This window comes from Seriola aureovittata, chromosome 14 (assembly GCF_021018895.1).
Source record: "Seriola aureovittata isolate HTS-2021-v1 ecotype China chromosome 14, ASM2101889v1, whole genome shotgun sequence".
Taxonomy (NCBI): domain Eukaryota; kingdom Metazoa; phylum Chordata; class Actinopteri; order Carangiformes; family Carangidae; genus Seriola; species Seriola aureovittata.
In genome coordinates this window covers 401,456-420,422 of record NC_079377.1, presented here as the reverse complement: position 1 = coordinate 420,422, position 18,967 = coordinate 401,456, and the positions used below count along the sequence as shown (strand labels likewise).

Here is an 18,967-nt window from a genome sequence, read left to right as displayed (position 1 = left end):
TTCCTTTGAGGTACGGATTTCAATCTACTCCTTTACTGAAGAGCTCCAATTCCTTAATTGGAATACTAGGATTATATGTCATCCACGCAGGCAGCCACTACTGAAGCCAAAGTACAAGAAAGCTTGTTTAGCCTTTGTCAAGGTCCATATTGACAAAGGTGAAGACTTTTGGGAATCCATACTCTGGTGTGATGAGACCAAAGTCAATCATCTTGAATCTGATAGCATCCAAATGTATGGCACTGCACAAGTGACAAGGACATGGTTCCAACAGTGAAATATGGCAGTAGTAAAGTTCTTACAAGGGGCTATATGAGTGCTGATGTTGTGTGGGAGCTGTACTTCATCATGAATTTGCAGTTTCACAGACAAAATCTGAAGAGAGAAAAGAGAAGATGCTACACTCTCCACTGCTGCATTCTGAAGGAAGAATAAGGTGAAAGTGCTGCACTGGCCAAGTATGTCATCAGACCAAAGTTGTTGAGCACCTGTGTGGAATTTTGTAAACACAAGTTGAACAGCACTCCCCATGAAACATTATGGCACTCAAGGAGGTCATCCTCCAAGAGTGAAACAGGATAGACAGGACAATAAGTTGTGAACTTGTACACTCAATGCCAAGAAATGCTTAAAAATAAGGGAGGATGTACTAAGTACTGGAATATTATATACTTGTTGGAATTAATCAAGGATGTACTCCTTTGCAACCCCTAGATTTAAGCAAAGTTGCCAAATTTACTTTACATACATTGATGTCATATCTTTCTATGTTGTTATTAAATATATGTTTGATAAATTATGTCATCGTCTTAAAATTTTTATGATGATCATTTAGAAAAAATGATTACCAAAAATATTGCTTTATGCTCAGAGGGGTGTATGGAGGACTGAAACTGACAAAATCAAAAATACATCAATAAATAAATGACTGAATAAATAAATTCATATGCTATTAAATGCACCCAAAAATAATATTATAAATAAATACAGGCATTAATTAAGTAATAAATGTGACTTAAACTGATATAGCTCTTTAGCTCAATGCAACTTGCTAATGGCTAGCAAGGCACAAGTATCTCAGCAAAGTGTCTCATAAGGCTAACATTAGACTGCTCTATGAGACGTCCACTCTGTTCTTAAAGAAGAGCACTGTCTTTTCATAAGCAGACAGCCACTGACCCGGATGGACCAGTGTCCACATTACTGAATTCAAAATGGTCAACATCTGTCCATGTATGCTGCTGACTGGAGCACACTGTAAGTTAGTGCCCACATTTAAAAGTACATAGTCCTGATTGACAGTATTATTTTCAGCTGCATTAGCTAAGTGCTTCAGTTGTCTAACGATCCCCTGACTGGAGGTACTGGTACAGACTGGTACACATGTCTTTTGTGGGCCTAGCTAGGTGAAAGGTACTTGATCTTTGCCAGGGGTGTCCAAAGTTTTTTTAGTGAGGGCCAAATACAGAAACATAAACAAAGGGCCGGGCCACACACTAGAGGTGACATATTGACACATGAATACTGTGTGTATTTCTAACTCACCTATAATGTGAAGAACATTGCACTCAGTGGGAGCAGTGATGCTGTCCTTTGGATTGAAGGATGGCTGACATGTCAGGAGAAAGTTTGGTGGTTGAGACACGAAGGACTTCACAGAGATGGCTATCAGTCATTCTATTCTGTATTTTGTTAGCACAAAAAAAAAAAACAGTTGTTGAGCTTGCAGGCTAGCTGCCATTTGCTTGACTTTCTGTGTTCGTTCGGCACCGGTGTACGATCCGTGGCTGGCTCCGTATAGTGTTGAAACTGAGAAGTTTAAAAGAGTTGAGCTCAAGCTTCTTGTGCGGGCCATATTCAATCATATTTTCAGAATTTGCTGCGGGCCAATAAAACCTGGACCGCGGGCTGCAGTTGGCCTGCGGGCCGTAGTTTGGACACCCCTGATCTATGCACTGATGTCATTAGGAAAAAAGTTGACCCTATGAATGACAGCCCCCATCATTTGCATAATGAAGTAGAAATTCATTTTAAAAAATCTAAAAAGAAAATACATACATACAAGTAAATAATTAAATATAATGGGAATTTAAATGGGACTAAATACTAAATATGGGAATTGATCAATACAGAAGCAAAGCAGTAATGTCACTTTATGTTACTTTATTACTCCATTAATGCCTGCATTTCTATTATATATTGTTGGTGCATATATTACAAATTAATTAATTGAGTCGTTTATTTGATTTTGTCAGTTTTAGTCCTCCATCTCAACTCCAATGTACTTTGTGTATCCTACAATGTATACTGTAATTGATTATTTTACATTGAAAACTGATCTGAACAGATGTCTTGAATAAGTGAAATTCTTGTAAGTCAGCTTTTCTCAAAACAAGTTGGGATATAGCTGTTTAATAATTATCAAAAGTTGAAGGTTGACGACGTCTAGGATCAGACGTCGTTTCAACTGTGTTCACCGTCGAGATGTTTGCTGGGTCAGCAGGCCGTCAGTGTACCGGCAGTGTGACTGTGCCCTGGCTTTGGGCACCCTAAAAATATCCCTCACCAAGTATGCGGATCAAAGGGGGCAGCAACACCGCCACGACTCCCTCCCCGGTATTTAACCTAAAGCCTCTCAGAGGAGGAGCAAAGGCTAATCTAGAGCTGTGCCGAGAGAGAGAGGCTGGTTCGGGTTTCAGAGACGCGCACTAGCGACGGACCTGCGGCACTGAGTGTGAAAGCTCAGAGGAGAAGCAGCGAATGGGACAAACTGAGTGGAACGCTAAAGAATAAGAGTCCGTCCCTGTGAGTCAGGAACATCACTGATGACAATTTAACATTAATGTAGTCGCTGATCTGAGCGCACCAAGGCAGTTTGGAGACGGTTTGAAGAAGGAAAAGGACATCTGCAAAACTTTTCCCGAAAAGAGAGAAAGAGCCTCTCACAAGCGCCAAAGTTGCTGGTCGTCAGGAAAACTTTTGTGCTGCCCTTCACCAGATGAATAGAGGACAATATCGTGGATAAAACCATAATTAGCTTTCTGAAATGGAGCAGGATCGGAAGTGGGGAGACACTGGAAAACCGGGTGAGGAGTGGAGGAGCCACGGCGAGCAGCAGCAGCAGAAACCGCCGCTTTGGAGAAACTGGAGAGATTTGTCTGGCATAACGATTTGCATCGTACTATCTGTCCTTTGCCTTGGAGTTTGCATCTTGGTTTTTGTGCGGACCTCGGAATTGCAGTCCAGGATTGTAAGTCTGGAGCAGCAGCAGCGGGACGCGCAGCTCTCCGCGTGGAGGTTGTCTCTGGAGCAGGTGGAGCCAATAATCCTTGACCGACTGGACCAGATCCTGGAGGAGGTGAGTGTTTTACCTAAAATCTAAACCTGGACGTTTTCTGAGCAGCAATACATCATCTCGCTGGGTGTTAAAAAAAAGAGGAGCAGGCTGGTTTGGTTTTATCATGATTCATTGCAATATTTTGACACATATATTAATTTTACTAATGCAACTTCGATTCAACTTCTGTGTCATGCCGCCAACACCATCTGTCAGTTAGTGTCTTCACATGAACACAGTTATGTGTTATCCTGGTTTTAACCATATCCAGGATATGATATGGAACATAACCTGATCATACAGGTCAGTGTATGAGTCTCAGGTTACTGTTCATCTCTGTCTTTAATGCCTCTTAATTCCAGACAGACAGGCAGACTAGTTCTGTATTAAGGAGCAGATTTTACTTATGGCTGTGTGGAACACGTTTTATAATGTGATATTTATTTCAATCCTAGATTTTTCCTAAACGATACAACTTTTAGTGCAGTGTTTGCGTTTTGGTGACATTGCAGTCCAGTGACTTTAATCAGAATTGCTCAAGGGCATCTTCAGTTAAGAGCAAATATGTGATAGGCCACACCCACTTGCATAAATCAATGTGGCATTTCAGATTTTGGTTAACACTTGCCCCCAGAGCATACACCAATTTTAGTGATATTCTGTCCCCTGGGTTTTCAGATACACGTTTGTGGTGTTTGTGGTGCCCCCTACAGGTTGGGCTAAAGATGCTTTGGTTTCCAGTTATTGTTTCTAGCTCATTCCAGCTCAGGGCAATTTCACATATATAATTTATACAGCTCTATTGCTTCAGGTTGTATCAAACAGATATTGTGATTGACCAGTGAGTCCAGTCCTGGTACACTCTATGCACCCTGAATGTTGGGCACACAGAGAGAGCGGTAAATGTTAGGTTAATGTGCAGAGCTCTACAATAAAGTACAGTACAGTACTGTCTACATCCCGAATGAGATTAATCCAGCTGTGAATCATATAATCTTTACATGGAACATAAGTGACCTGGTTATTCATGTGATTCAGCAGTGCAAGCAAGTGAACAGCAGCGAGTGTCAGCATCATAACATACTACAGTCTATCTGTGGTCTGCTCTTAGTGCAGTGTGAAAACTGTTTTTTTAAGTGTCAGAGATGCACTGGACATCAGTGACAGACTTTAGATGTTGATAAGGAATTACTAAACATGTCCTCTATCACTTTGGTGCCATTCCTGCTGGTGGCATCCTAGGCAACCGCCTGGGCGGCCAAAGTGTAAAGCCACCCTGAAAATAACTGTTGGTTGAGATGAAGGTTTATGTTTGGGTTCTGAAATAATTTCAGGCGCAAATTAATTATATTTGAGGAATTCTAAATAAGTACAGGTGTCTGTTGGGTTCATCCCAGATTTGGGGATAACAAATGGACTGTGATATGGTTTTAAGGGATTGTCTGCACTTTAATGGATTTTTAACGTTACTGTATTTGATCAATTTTAAGGTTTTTTTTAGCCTTATAAAGCCCTTAAACTCTGCAGCTACAGCATTAGAATACGTCAACATAGAACAATCCTTCAACTTCAGATGAGACTCTAGCTTTAGTTCATGTCACTTTAAGTGGATGCTGGATAGTGTCCAAAGGAAAGAAGGATAATAATGCACTTGTCTTGATGGAGAAAGAATTTTAATTGATTTAAATATATTTATTAGTTAATTAGCTTTTGTTTTTATGTGTAATGTTCATATATCTATTTATAAGTAGTAATTAAATTAAATTAAAGTTTTCTTAAGAAACTGTCTGTGACTGATTTTGTAGATAAATCAAATAACATTTTTCTAGACTTGGCAAACCCAAACTTGTTTTTATTACGGCCTGTAACTATTTTATAACACATTAGTATATTTGTCATTAACCAACAACTAATTGACACTTACTAAATGATGCCTTATTAGAAAGTGTTAGTGAAATGGTAAACATCAACCGGGCAAGTCAACTCCAGCTCTTTATTAATGATTTCTAGCTAAGTTCTAACTACAAAGCGTTATTAAATGTTTTATTAACCATTAATAAGGTCCATTAGGTTCTACTTGCAATGCCTTTATAAACGCTGGTTTATTAGAAAGTGTTACCAGAATATTTTAATCAAAGACTGATGAATACACAATGTTCCTGCACATTTGTGGATTTTACCAAGTGAATTGTATATGTGTTATAAGTCTCATGACATATGTGAGGAGGTCATCCTGGCTCTGGCCTCTGTGCTGCCCTTTCATTGACCACTTCCACAGCTACACTAATAAGCTCTTCCACAGTGATTGAAATCCCACAGCAGCCCTGTTTTCCCTTCTTCCTTTGGCTTTGACCTAACTTTTATCATCCCCCTCCACCCTGACCCACTTCACTAGGAACAGTATAATGCACTTACCAGGAGAAGAGAGAGCAGAGGGAGCCTTCTGCTAGGGATGGCAGCGCTACTGCACTCTCCATACGTTAGCTTGAGTCAAAAGTTTATCAAAGCAAATATCAAGAAAAAAACAAGATAGTGTATTTTTGGGAGCCAACATAAGGTGATAGTTTGATGAGCTGCATGATGATTTATTGCAGACAATGAACAGTTCAACATTTTGGGAAACACATGCATTCTTTTAAGATGAGAATATTGATTCGGTCTCAGAGCTGAGGTCAGAGTGTTTTCAGGGCCATAGCCCCTTTTTTCAGAATTACTGAAGTCATTCAGGAGTATGTTGTCATGTAAGTCTCCTGAACACCCTCCCGGTTCCTCTCAATAATTGTCAATGAGAAGGCAGCACAAGAAATAAAGTGCAATAAATACATGGGGCACACAGAATAAAGTGGAGTTGCCAGAAGAATGTCACATACTTTGGAAATTGTGAATAGTGAAGACATCTGTCTACATCAAATTGATCACTATAAGTGGATGACCTTTATTTTTCTCATGCCAAATACCTTTTAACTTCCATTTGTATATTTATTACATTCATATAAAGTAATGAAACGGACAACTTGGATATTTACTGGTGTAAGGATAAAATAACAGACTGTGCTGCCCCCAATCTGAATGGTCAGGATGAAAGAATCAACTCCACTCATGAAACATACAGCTGCTGTGAGAGCACAGGGACCATAATTACACACTGTAGTAAGTCCCAGAACGCAGGCAGAGCAGGAACAGAGGCAACATAACTCAATGAGCTACGGCAGTGAAGATATCACATGGCGCACAAGTGCATGCACGCACACACACACACACACACACACACACACACACACACACAGTGAATGAATGTATGTTGGGAGATCAGACAGGGATAGGAACACACTTTGTACAATAAGAAGAGAGCTGTAGCAGATGACAGCTGCAGTAGGAGGCTACAAAATGTTTTCAAATGTTGGTCCACATGCTGTCCTATCTTAGTCTTCATCTCCAGATGGACCTCGGGCAATGCAGCCTGTCTCTTTGTTTAGCTTGGTGTGTCATTATTAATGGGACACAAGTACAGATGTAGTCTTCTGTAGAAAGAGGGCAGGAAACCTGTGGTACTTTCACCCAACACTATCCAGAATCCACCACCCTGTCTCCTTCAATGATGACCAGTTTCCTCTGTTATGGAAAATGTGCCTGGATCCAGCAGGACAGAGTTGGTCCTCATTATTATTCCAGTCAGAGTTTGATTGCAGCAGAATCCACCGGTTCACTGAGTGGTGTTTCTAGTAAATTTTGTTTGCAGTTATTGTTCCTGGGTTTGGGGCCATGTAAAGCTTTTGTCTTCTCACTTTATCTAATAAATAACATATTTCCTTCACTACTGTTAAACAGTCAGTGCAGTGACTGAGCACATCATCTGGGAGTCTGGTTATTAGAGCAGGTTTGGTACCATGGTGCCTATACAGAGATCAAAACCTGTGCTTACCAACAACCTACAGCCTGAGAAAAAGAACAACATTTAAAGAAGTGCTGGTGACATGTAACTCTCTTTAAAATCATGAATTGTTTTTGTTCAGATTCAACAAATGAGAAACAATGTATTCATCATTGAGGAGGTTTTGGTAGCAGTAGTGTTGAACTTCAGACAGAGCCAGGCTTGCTGTCTGCAGGCTTCCAGTTTTTACCAGGTCCTAGATCCATATATTTAATGCATACACATGAGATTGTGTGGTTTATAACATTTAATGGTGAATTAACAGCTTTAAAGCAGAGTGAGTCAGGTGTCACTGCAGGTTTAACAAAATAGTTTTCCACAGGAAAAAACTGAAAAAATAATCTTCTCTGCAGAAGCAAAACATAGGTTCCGGTTTTAAGGGTTCACAGCCCCTCATAACTGCAAATTGTCAACAGGTGTTGAAGTTAAAAAGCTTACTGGAGTCCTTGAATTGAGTTGTTCCTCCCCCAAAATAATTGTCATACCCTTAACAACACCAGTGAAAACAGCCTGACCCCCCTGACCTCCCCCTCTCTCTGTCGCTATCTTGCCCCAAACATGGCCCCTTTAACATTTACAACTAACCACAAACTGCTCTCTGCAGACCTGGTAGAACCCTGGTGCACATAATGAGTGCAGAGACACGATGGAGCTGGAGGCCCAATTGCCAGTTGTAGAAATGTCAATAATTTAGTCTCCCACTTCTCTTGTTCCCTCACTCACTCCCTCACTTGTTCCTCACAGAGCTGTCATTCATTATTCCGTGAGGTCTACACATACACACAAAAAGCAAACACTAAAACATGCACATACAGCTCTATGATGTATGTCTGTTTTGGACTACACACACAGCAGAAGTGCTCAAGCTACCTCTAGATTTCATCAGAACACACACACACACACACACACACACACACACACACACACACACACCACACACACACACACACACACACACACAGTGAACTGATTGATACATTGATAAGTTACAGTGAGGATTTACAGTGAGCTAATGGAAGTCATATTGAAAACGAGATTTCTGTCAGGAAGAAAAGAATCAATACGACTTTCTATGACACAGTATTAAATTCTTAGACTGTGTGATTCATGATGCCTATGTGCTAATAGTGTGCCTGCTGGATAAATTAGCTGGTGTCAAAAAGGGTTGCAGACTTGCATGCTTACAAGAGGCCTCAAACCCCCCAATAGAGAGCTGTAGTCATCCATAAATGACTGTCTGCTAAAGCACTAATAGAATTTGAGCACTATGTGAAACTAATTTGTCAGCATAAAAAAAACACCTTTTGGCTGAGGCAGTATATGTGTCATTATTGTTACTCCTTTAATGTAAGTTTTGTTCATTTTTAGCTCACAGTCTCATCAGTGTGCTGTGGAAGTCTCTGGCTGAAATTATCTCAAACATATCAAAATGATTACATTAAATCACATAAACACAATTGAATGAAATCATCAAGAGGAAATGGAATTTTCCACTTGCACTGCATCATCAAAATTAACAATACAATTTTTAACACCAATTTTCATTTGTATTTCACAAAATGCATCATTACTGCCAAATTTAAATTGGAATCTTCCAGTGACAAATATATTTCAGTGTAGTAAAGCAGTGCTATAATGATATATTAAACTGAATGTGAAATTGATTTCACCTGTACTGTTCAAACTGTACATTTCGCATTTGAATTATGTCCAGACTGTAGCTCATTCAAATAACAATAAAATTCAAATTACATTTTTGATGGTCATAAAGGTTGATTCCAGAGAGGTTTCAGACGGGAAAATGTATTGAGAAAGTTTTATTTTTCATCACAATTGTGTGTGAAAAATGTTTTAATTTTGAATGTGTTGTACATCAATCACACACAAATGGAAAATTTAATTTTAACTTCAGTAAATTATTTTATTTTAGTATTATCACTTTCGCTTTCTTTAGGAAAATGAGAAAGAGGTGAAGTGGAGGACTTGTACTGTTTGTAGTAGCAGTAATAGGTCTTAAAGTTAATCAGACTAGAGGATAGTAAAAGGGTTTGTTATCCTTTTAAAATAGGAGACTAAAGCCATGTCAAAAACGAATTGTTAGTTCAATCTTCTATAATGGCCTGGACAAAATGAAGTGGTGATAAATAAATAAGACAGAGTGATATTACAAGCTGTTGGTTGTCTTCAATTAGTATGATAGGTGTCTTTAATCTTAATCTTAATCTTAATCAGTTATTCAACCTATATAAACGGAAAAAAGTTCCCGTTGTGCTGAAAAAAAATTGCCAAGCATGGTTAGGGTAAAGGCAACAAGACCTCCAAGCAGCTTGATGTTCCTGTGACCACAGCTGCTAATAATATTAAGAAGTAAAGGACCATGAGACTGCAGCCAACATCCCTGGATATGGCCACAAGAGGAAAATTTACCTCAGATTGAACAGAAGGACCGTTAGAATGGTAGGAAAGGAACCAGGGAAAAAACAGATACAAGCTGACCTCCAAGATCAAGATACAACAGTCCAGTCGCTCTCTGAATGCAAGTGGGCTCCATGGAAGAAGAGCCAGGAAGTCCACTTCTGAAAGAGAAACATAAAGAAAACTGAGTTTACTCTAATACTGCATTGCCACAAAGCTTCTCTACAAAATATTCAGGTTCAGGGTACCGCTGTTTTATAGTGTCATTTGTTGTACTATTTAAATGAACATGTTAAAATCAAAAGCATGTGTCTAAACAGTGAGTAGAGAATAATGTATGACAATTAGTTTGGTTTGTTTTTTATAAGTGGAAGGTTCCAGTCATTTTGCTCCTGTCTGTACTGAAACCAATGAACATGAGAAACTAAAGATTAATGACAATCTGATTCTGCTACTCTTGTGACATTTGATGTGATTATAGTTGTATAGGAGTAAATGCCTGCTGCAGTTGAACTAAATCTCCACTCTGCACTAATCTGTGTTATCTAGTTTGAAAATGAATTTTTCAGTTGAAGCTGGAGCAGGCAGAGCTCTGGCTGGACAGCTCCCTGGGTTAGTCTTACTAAAGACTTCTCCAGTTGTGAGTCGAGTCTGCAAGTTTCAGCCAAAGAAGTTCCTGGAAATACTTTAGTAGCTGTGATTGTCCAGATTTCAGGAGGGTTTGGGATTCTTACTGTGCAACATAAAGGATGTTTTTGGGGAGATGTATTTTTCCCTACTCTAAGACTTTAAGATTTAGATGTGTTCAAATGACTCTTTGTACATATTTGTCCATTGAAATGTTGCACATTTCCAACCCTGATTCAGTCCATGGCTGTGATCCCACAAAGCATGGTAACAGGCATATTGACATAACAGGCAGTACCCAGAATACTGCAGCAGTGCTCAGAATGACAGTATCTTCATAACATTCCCTTCAGCACCTGTTGCAGCCCTCTAAACAGCCTGCTCTGCCATTCTCCTGCTCGTACCCTCCAGCAGTGACACTGACTGTTATGCAGTGGAGAATGTGTTGGCTTTGTTTTCTGCTCAGGGTCAAATCACACGCAGGCTGTTGTTGGTCTAATGAGATCAACTGTCACACGTTTGCAGATCACAGTTGAACTGTGAGTTTGTCTGTCACTGTAACTGGACCTCTTGTCCATGATAGCTTAACAGTTTAGCCCCAAAGTTCACTCTCAACATGGAGGGAAATCCTAAATGTGCTCACAGCCAATAATGCGTACAGCTTCATGCATATGTCATCGGCTGAAGACCAACTATTACAGTTTAAAACTCTGGAACAAGTTAGTGGCTCTTGCTGCTACTGACCTATTGGATGTGCACTGTCAGCTTCAATGTGATACTCTGTACTGGACATATAACTGTTGTTCTCATCCTGGTTTTCAGTGAGACTTTTAACAAGGATGTGATATGGTTCATAATAAATTTATTGAATATCAACAGTAACTACAGAGTTTTAGCAGAATCAGCCACAAAATATCAGTCATTAAAACCCATCAGTAAAAGCTTTCAGTCCATCATCACATTGACATCTACAGTCATTAAAGACATTTGATTGATTGAAAGTTAGGGGTATTATGGAGATTTGTAAATTGTTTTTTGACAATCAACATTTCACGTTAGGTACACCGTGATGTTAAAATGCATTCTAACTCTCTTCTTCTATTCCCTCTCTTGTTCAGAAACTTGCAGTAAAACTACCGAAGACTCGGGAGGTGAGGGAAGCTCCCCACAGTTGCCTCTGTCCCCCAGGTAAGTTCCTCACCTTCAATCAATTTTTTCTTACTGACACATTGACTTCACACATAAAGATTTAAACTTCATTTAAACTGTTTGTCAAATATAAGATCATTACCATTCAATGCAAGATGCAGGTCTGCAAGTGTACCATTATACTTGATGTGCTACAGGTTGTTTTTTACATTATAATGCGGCTTTTTCACTGGATATGTAATATACAATTTTTATTCAATGTATGGTGATTTAGATTTGGCCTCCTTATGAAAAGTTTTGTGTTACTTTACCATCAAGTTCAAGTATGTCTATATCAGTAGACACACCTGTGGTGAGAGCTGAGCTCAGGTAGAGATCTTCACCAACCATTACAGTCATCTGTAGACATAATGTTTTGCACTGTTGTGTTTTATCTTGTTGTCCAGTGAATGGCATAGTTTTAACATCTGTTGATCTGTGCAGTTAGTGGGAGTTTACACTTTGATGACTGAAAGCTGTGGTAACAGAAGATTACTGAGAATGTTCTTCTCAGCTTTTGCTGTTTAGCTAACAACAGCAACTACATATAGAAACAAAGTGAGACAATAAATAAAATGTGTCATTGAAAGGGAAGAGGCAGCTGACAATGCCTCACCTTTGAATAACTATTGATCACAATATGTTTATAATAATGCTTTCATGTGAAGAATCAAATGAAAGTCGTGCAGTTTGTGTTCCCAACATACCAGTTGGGGTTGTGCCCTTCAGCTCGCTCAGACATGATGACAAACTCAGGTGTATTTCCAGCTGGCAGCCACAGCCATTTTGTGTCATATGAAGTTATGATGGAGGCTGGTGTGATGTGGAGGCATCATTGAGGTATTGCTGTGTAACTAGCTGATAGACTGTGTTCTACTCAACAGTTTACTAGCTGTCACTTTACCTGTGAAGGCCTTAGACTTTTTCTGGATTCACTGCTTGTGACATGATGAAATCAGCCCCAGAAATCCAGGAGATTTATGTAACTAATAAGGTTGTCATGATACTAGAATTTCAAACCGGATACCAATACCTAGGAAGATACTTGATACTCTATACCATTTTGGATATCATGAGGAGAAAAAATTACCCTAACCCTAACCCTACTTTTTAATAAAGATTAGAATAATACAAACAATAACATCAATGACAACGCTATTTTCAGGTTGTCTGATCAAATAGAGTTTGTGGGGTAGGCTGCTGCTGTTTCTGTCTAGTTGCTGGTCGACTTTTCTGAGCTTAAATCTGGGACTTAATAATAAATATAACCCTTTTCAGACACAAATAATTGTGTTATCCTGTTAAATCAACATTGTCTATTAACGTTACAGACAGACAGGACTGGATTAGCCATAGCTGCTAGCTTAATGATAACAGACAGCTAATGTGGCAATCAGCTAATTGCTAACAGTTAAACAGCTAACGTTAACGTGTGCTTTTGGCCAGGTAAAATAATAATGCAAAATAATTCCAAACAGCATTACTTCTAATTTCAACTGAAACAGGTTGCGAATGCCCTTCGGCAGCAGCACCTGCCATGTTAATTTAGTTTTATGCTGGCGACACCAGGTCAGTGTTGTAAATGTCAACTAGCGTTCATGTGTTCAGCTGCTAGTGAGGGGAGGGGCTGTGTGCCTGCCTGTCTGCAGTGCTGCTGTATGAAGTTGTGTGTCAACTGGAAGAGGCAAAGACGGCACTCTTGGTATGGATAACAAGATTAGGTCAACAGTCCTGGGTGTCCCTAGTGTTCCAGTCTAAAGCTAAAACATGAAGATTCAAAGTGAAATGGGTTTGGTTCACAGTGTTCATCAAATGAAAAAGATTTAACAGCTCCAGCTCTACTGAGGGTTTGGAACCATGTCTGCAGCTCAGTTCATAGCTGCTATAGTTGTTTTAATTGTGCTTCAAAATGAGGGGGTTACTCAAATGTTAATGTCTAATGCCATTTACTTTCTATGAACAGAAAACATTTTCTTGTGTGTGTGTGTGTGTGTGTGTGTGTGTGTGTGTGTGTGTGTGTGTGTGAGTGTGTGTGTGTGAGAGAGAGAGAGAGAGAGAGAGAGAGAGAGAGAGAGGGCCGTGTGAGAACAGGCTCACCACACCAGTGTTAATTTGTCTTGACAATAGGATGTTAGTGTTGTAACATGCTGATAAGTGTCTGTGGGGTGGCCCATAAACGCCTGCTAAGGTGGAGCTTCAGAGGATATTCACCAGGTGTGGAAGCCTTTCATCCCAGAGTTTCCAGATGGTCTGACACTTTTACAGCTTCTTGTGACTTTCTGTGTCTCACAAAAGCTAGAATGGGAGTCTGGTAGAAGGAGGTGTTTGTATTGTCAAGTTACTTGTCTGGCAAAACTGACAGACCATCTAAAAGCACTGTTGTTTAAAATGTAGAATATTTCACTTTCAGTTTTACTGTAGGTTACTTCCAAAGCCTTCTGCAAAATGCCAGGAATACACTGATGTATATTGTTGTTCTTTATATGTTTTAAATCCAATTCATTTTAGATATTCAGAGTCTAGACATACTGATTTAGATAACATACTTTTAAGTTTAGACTGTTCTTAATAATCTTCCCAAGGTCAATAAAATCAATCTCCACTTTCAGACAGAATACTGAGAACATGACCTCAGTGTCCTCATGGTAATGACCTGAACACTATAGAGATGGAGATGTCCAATAATAAATGCAGTGTCCAATATTAAATAAATAAGACATTATGAAATAAATAATTATACATTAATACACACAAAATAGGCACAATAACATTGTGAAATAATGCAATACTTATTTAAAAACTCAGCTCATTACTCTGAAATGTTATTTCTGTCATTGCTGCCCCTGTTAGTGACTCTTAATTTGAACTCTGTTGATTATTTCCTGTTTTATTTTATGATTGTGTGTCTTGTGTGTCTGTTGGTTGCTTTACTACTTACTTTTCTACTGTCTTTGTCTTGTTTTTCCACTCCTGTGATTGTCTGCCCTCCCTGATGTGTTTCACACGTGTCCAATTATCCCTGCCTCCCTTGTGTACTTAGTCTATGTGCTCCCAAACCTCTGTCAGTTTGTCTGTGTCGTATATCTCTAACCTGACTTTCCTTATGTTCCTCATGTGCTGTTTGTTCTTGAGTTTTTTTGTGACTTTTGGGGTTTGGACTCCCTAAGTTCAGTTTGCCAGTTTACCTGTTCTTCATTTTTTCCACCTCTTTATATGGAAGCCTGTTTCCTGCTTACTAAGACACCTTAATTCTCCAGCTTTTGTGTGTGGCTGCATTGAGGTTGTGAAAATGTGACAATTCCATCGGGCTTCTTTCTTTCATTTATATTCATTTCAAGCAGTTGGATGATAAAATGTCTGTTTCTGTTTCACAGTGCCATCTTTTCTCTCTTTCTCTGCCCCTTTGTGTCTTTTTCTGTCAACAAAAGACAAATAAAAAGCTACATTTTATATTACTGAGCTGAGTTTAAAAATGTTTTAGATTATTTCACAATTTCATATTTTCTTTAACACCTGGGGTCCCTATAGAAAGTATCCAAAATAGTTTCAAAAAGCTGGAACAATGAAACTCTACAAAACACAGGATTTTAATATATATTCACTGGATACTAAAATTCTTCATTAGAATTAGTCCCTGTGTTGAATAACTTTGTTGTAGCTGTTGTCAGTTCAGTTTGCCCTGGCTCTTGTGCTGCAGCATGTATTCATGTACAGATAGCTACAGGGCCCCCCCCCCCCCCAGTACCAACCACACACTATGTTCACATGGTTGCCATGCTGTTAATTCTTTACAGTGCCAGGTGACTGAGAGGGCAGGAGCTGATGCCTAGTTGGTGACGCACAGACTCATGTTGATTAAAGGAACTGTATCTGCATGATTTTATGTATTACAGTGCTACCACATGATTGGACGATTGGATAATTGCAAGAATAAGAACCTATGAGTGTCCAACGATTATGAAATCAAGATAATTGAGACAAAACGATTATTGTGCCATTCAGCAACGTAGGTAGAAGTGTGTCATCTTGACCAGTTTGCCGGTTCAGAGACTTTATAGTCGGAAGAGACCATGCCCTGTTTGACTTCTATCCCACACTCACATTTTTAACTTATACCCTTTGTCCATCAGCATTAGTGGGTATAAACAGGTTTTTTAAAAGCGGTCAACCCACAAATAAAAGACTCCTTTTCCACTACCAGTCGAGTTTGCCTTCTGTTAAGACTGAGGACACACATCTATCTATTAAAATTATCTTTACTGTTTTATTTGTTTTTCTTTTGAATTTATATCAATGTCTGGGTATGTTTTGTATGTGCAATCACCTCATGGCTGTGTTAGAGTTTGACCATGACAATGATAATAGAGAAAGTTTTTTGTGGTGTTGATTCAACATGTTGGTCATCTTACAGGGTGCACTATATGCTGCTGCTGAATTGTATTCAAGCCAAGTCAGTGTCAAATCATTACAGAAGCTATCTCATATAGAACGGGTCTAGGACTGTACTCGTCATAATGGTATTTTCAGAGATCCAACATAAACCATGAACAAGCACAAGGCGACAATAGCAAAGAAAAACTGTTGTGTGAAAGTTTGGGCATCAACTGCACTTGTGCACTTGTGTGTGTCTGTCAATGTGCGCGCGTGTATTGTTGGCCAAAATGACATCACGATAATGGTTTTTAACGAAATTTGTCATCACAATTATAGAAAGACATGTACACACATGCAAAGAACTGCCACTAACAACTATTTTTCTAACAATTAATCCTCCAGAAAATCTAAATGACATGCTGGCATGATCAATAATCCCAGATTTAGGCATAAACATTTTCTCAAACACTTTTTCAGTGTAAATTCTCAGGCAGCAACAGACTTCATGAGAGTATTTATTTAGCTACAAAGACAAATGCTCTGTCTACTAATGAACAGACGACATTTACATGAAGTAATCCTTCACATGCTTGTGACTGATCTCACTGTGCGCTATAAAAAAAAAAATCACAAAATAACACTGATTAAACAAGATTTAGAGTGAATGGATTTGAACTCTGATGCGCTCATCCTCCCAAAGTCAGACATTAACCAGCTGTAGGGATGGATATTAGATTTTGGTGGTCAAAGGTCAAGGTCACAGTCACCTCACAAATCATAATTTTGGTCTCGTGAACACAATATCTCCAGATCTCCTCGAGGCAGTCCCTTCAAATTTTCTTTCAAAAATTCCTTTATTGATTTTAACACTGGAGTGGTCCCGTAATACATTCAGATGCGTAGTTTAGGTACAGCAACAGTAACAGAGTACTGAAGGAAGGTTTCAGCTTAATTCCCACCCACCAGAACACCCTAAATTCACCCACCCAAAATTGAAAAAGAACCCACAGAAGGACAACACACTCACACCCAGGCACATGCAAACAAGAGTAAGTAAGCAGGTTAACAATTGAGGTAAGGTAAACAAATACATAGGTACTCAAAGGGAGAGGGAAGAATGAAATAAAAAAATAAAATAAAATAAATAAAAATAGATAAATAAATAAAAAGCGGGGGGGGTGCAGTGCTCAGTTAGACATTTTCAGCATCAATAGTTAGGGAGTCAACATGGTTTACAAAAGGTTGCCACGTCTCATAGAATGTACATAAGGAACCCTTGAGGGAGAACCCTATCTTCTCCAGGGTGATACATTGCAGCATTTCATGGATCCATTTATTGTGAGTGGGAGGGGAGGCATGAGTCCACTTAAGGAGGATAAGCCTTCGAGCAAGTAAGGAAGAAAATGCAATAATGTGCTGTGAGGATTTAGACAGGCCATGTGTGAGGGAGACCCTTCAAATTTTGCACAAATGTCCACATGGACTCCCAGATGAAGCAATTAGACTTTGGTGGTCAAACTTCAAAGGTCAAGGTCACCTCTGCTTACACTTTTTAGCCATTACTCAAGACTAACACAGACAGAGTTAGTGGCAACTCCATTTTAAATGTTAGTTCCAGGCATTTTACAGTGAAGCTCAGTTTCAGATTTTTCTCAGCAGCCAGCAACACAGTTTAGCTTCAGCTTGGGCTGAAGCAGCAATCCCACCGCAATTTCTTGGGAAATTGCATTGTCTAGTTGCACTTATAAAGTTCAGTGATAGTTGTCGTCAACTCCAGTAATCTTCAGTTATCTTTATTTCACTTGGTTCTGTGCCCGGTGCAGCCTCTGCTGTGCTTTTTGCTCCATGTGTGCATGTGCGTGCTTGCGTACCTGCAGCCCCGCCTCTCCCGGAGAGCAGAGAAAGCAGGCCAGATGACAGAAGCAGTGTGACCATAAAAGACAAATAAAGAATAAATATATGGTGGTTAATAGTGACTTGCCACCATAATTAAATCAATGTATGTATGTATGCGAAACGATATGTTGCAGCAAAATATTGATGTCGACATTGTCGATTATAGCGACTAATCCCGGCAGCCTTATAAAGAACCACACAACACACACGTTTCCGCACATACACTGTATTGGTTTACCTTAGAGTTGCTCTCATACCTGATGTCACGACCAGGCAAGGACTCAGGACACAGATGCAGGGTTCAATAGACAGTTTTATTTGTTTCTTCAGGGCGCCTCCAAGTGGAGAAATAAATAGGCTATCAACCTAAGCCTCACTATATATGAGGCTATGAAAACTATCAAAATAATAAATCACTCCACTAAGGAGGAAAACACAATGGATTATTAAACTATTATCTGTAGATAAAACTCCAGCAAACTGGAGGCTCTACTCTATAAAAAGTAATTAAACAAAAGATCACTCCACACAGAGGAAACAAAAGGCTATGCAACCTTTAACTATGACACAAAACTAGGAAATAGTGCCACCCTTTTGACTCTGTCCCCTTCCTGGATGAGCACTTGGCAGGCGGCGGCCCAGATGCAGCGGTGGCGGTGCCACCGTACCAGGGCGTGGGAACTGGCGCTTCTGTCTCCGAGTCGGCAAACACTGGAGGCTGGTAGCCATGGACACACCTGAAGGGGGAGAAGTCTGTGGCAGAGGTGGGCAGCGAATTGTGGGCATATTCTACCCAGACCAGGTGGGTGCTCCACGTAGCCGGGTTCTGAGACACGAGGCATCGGAGACCGGTTTCCAGCTGTTGGTTAAGGCGCTCGGTCTGGCCGTTGGCCTCTGGGTGATACCCTGATGTCAGGCTTGCAGTGGCGCCGATGAGCCGACACAACTCCCTCCAGAACCGTGAGATGAATTGGGGCCCCTGGTCTGACATGATGTCCTTTGGAAATCCATGGATCTTGAAAATATTTTGCATCATAATTTGAGCAGTTTATTTGGCTGAGGGCAGTTTGGGTAATGCAATAAAATGTGCCATTTTGGAAAACCGATCCACCACGGTCAGAACCGTGGTGTTACCTTTCGAAACCGGAAGCCCTGTGACGAAGTCCATAGATATGTCCAACCATGGTCTGGAGAGGATG

The 18,967-nt window shown here is 39.8% G+C and overlaps 1 protein-coding gene across 1 annotated transcript; it reads left to right on the top strand.

Moving 5' to 3' along the window:
* Positions 1 to 2,602: 2,602 nt before the first annotated feature.
* On the top strand, positions 2,603 to 17,820 carry LOC130181652 (collagen alpha-1(XXIII) chain-like). Its single transcript, XM_056396016.1, has 3 exons — positions 2,603 to 3,358; positions 11,429 to 11,498; positions 17,750 to 17,820. Exons 1-3 carry the CDS (start codon positions 3,047 to 3,049, stop codon positions 17,818 to 17,820), a joined length of 453 nt encoding a protein of 150 aa, XP_056251991.1. The 5' UTR covers positions 2,603 to 3,046.
* The last annotated feature ends 1,147 nt before the right edge of the window (positions 17,821 to 18,967 follow it).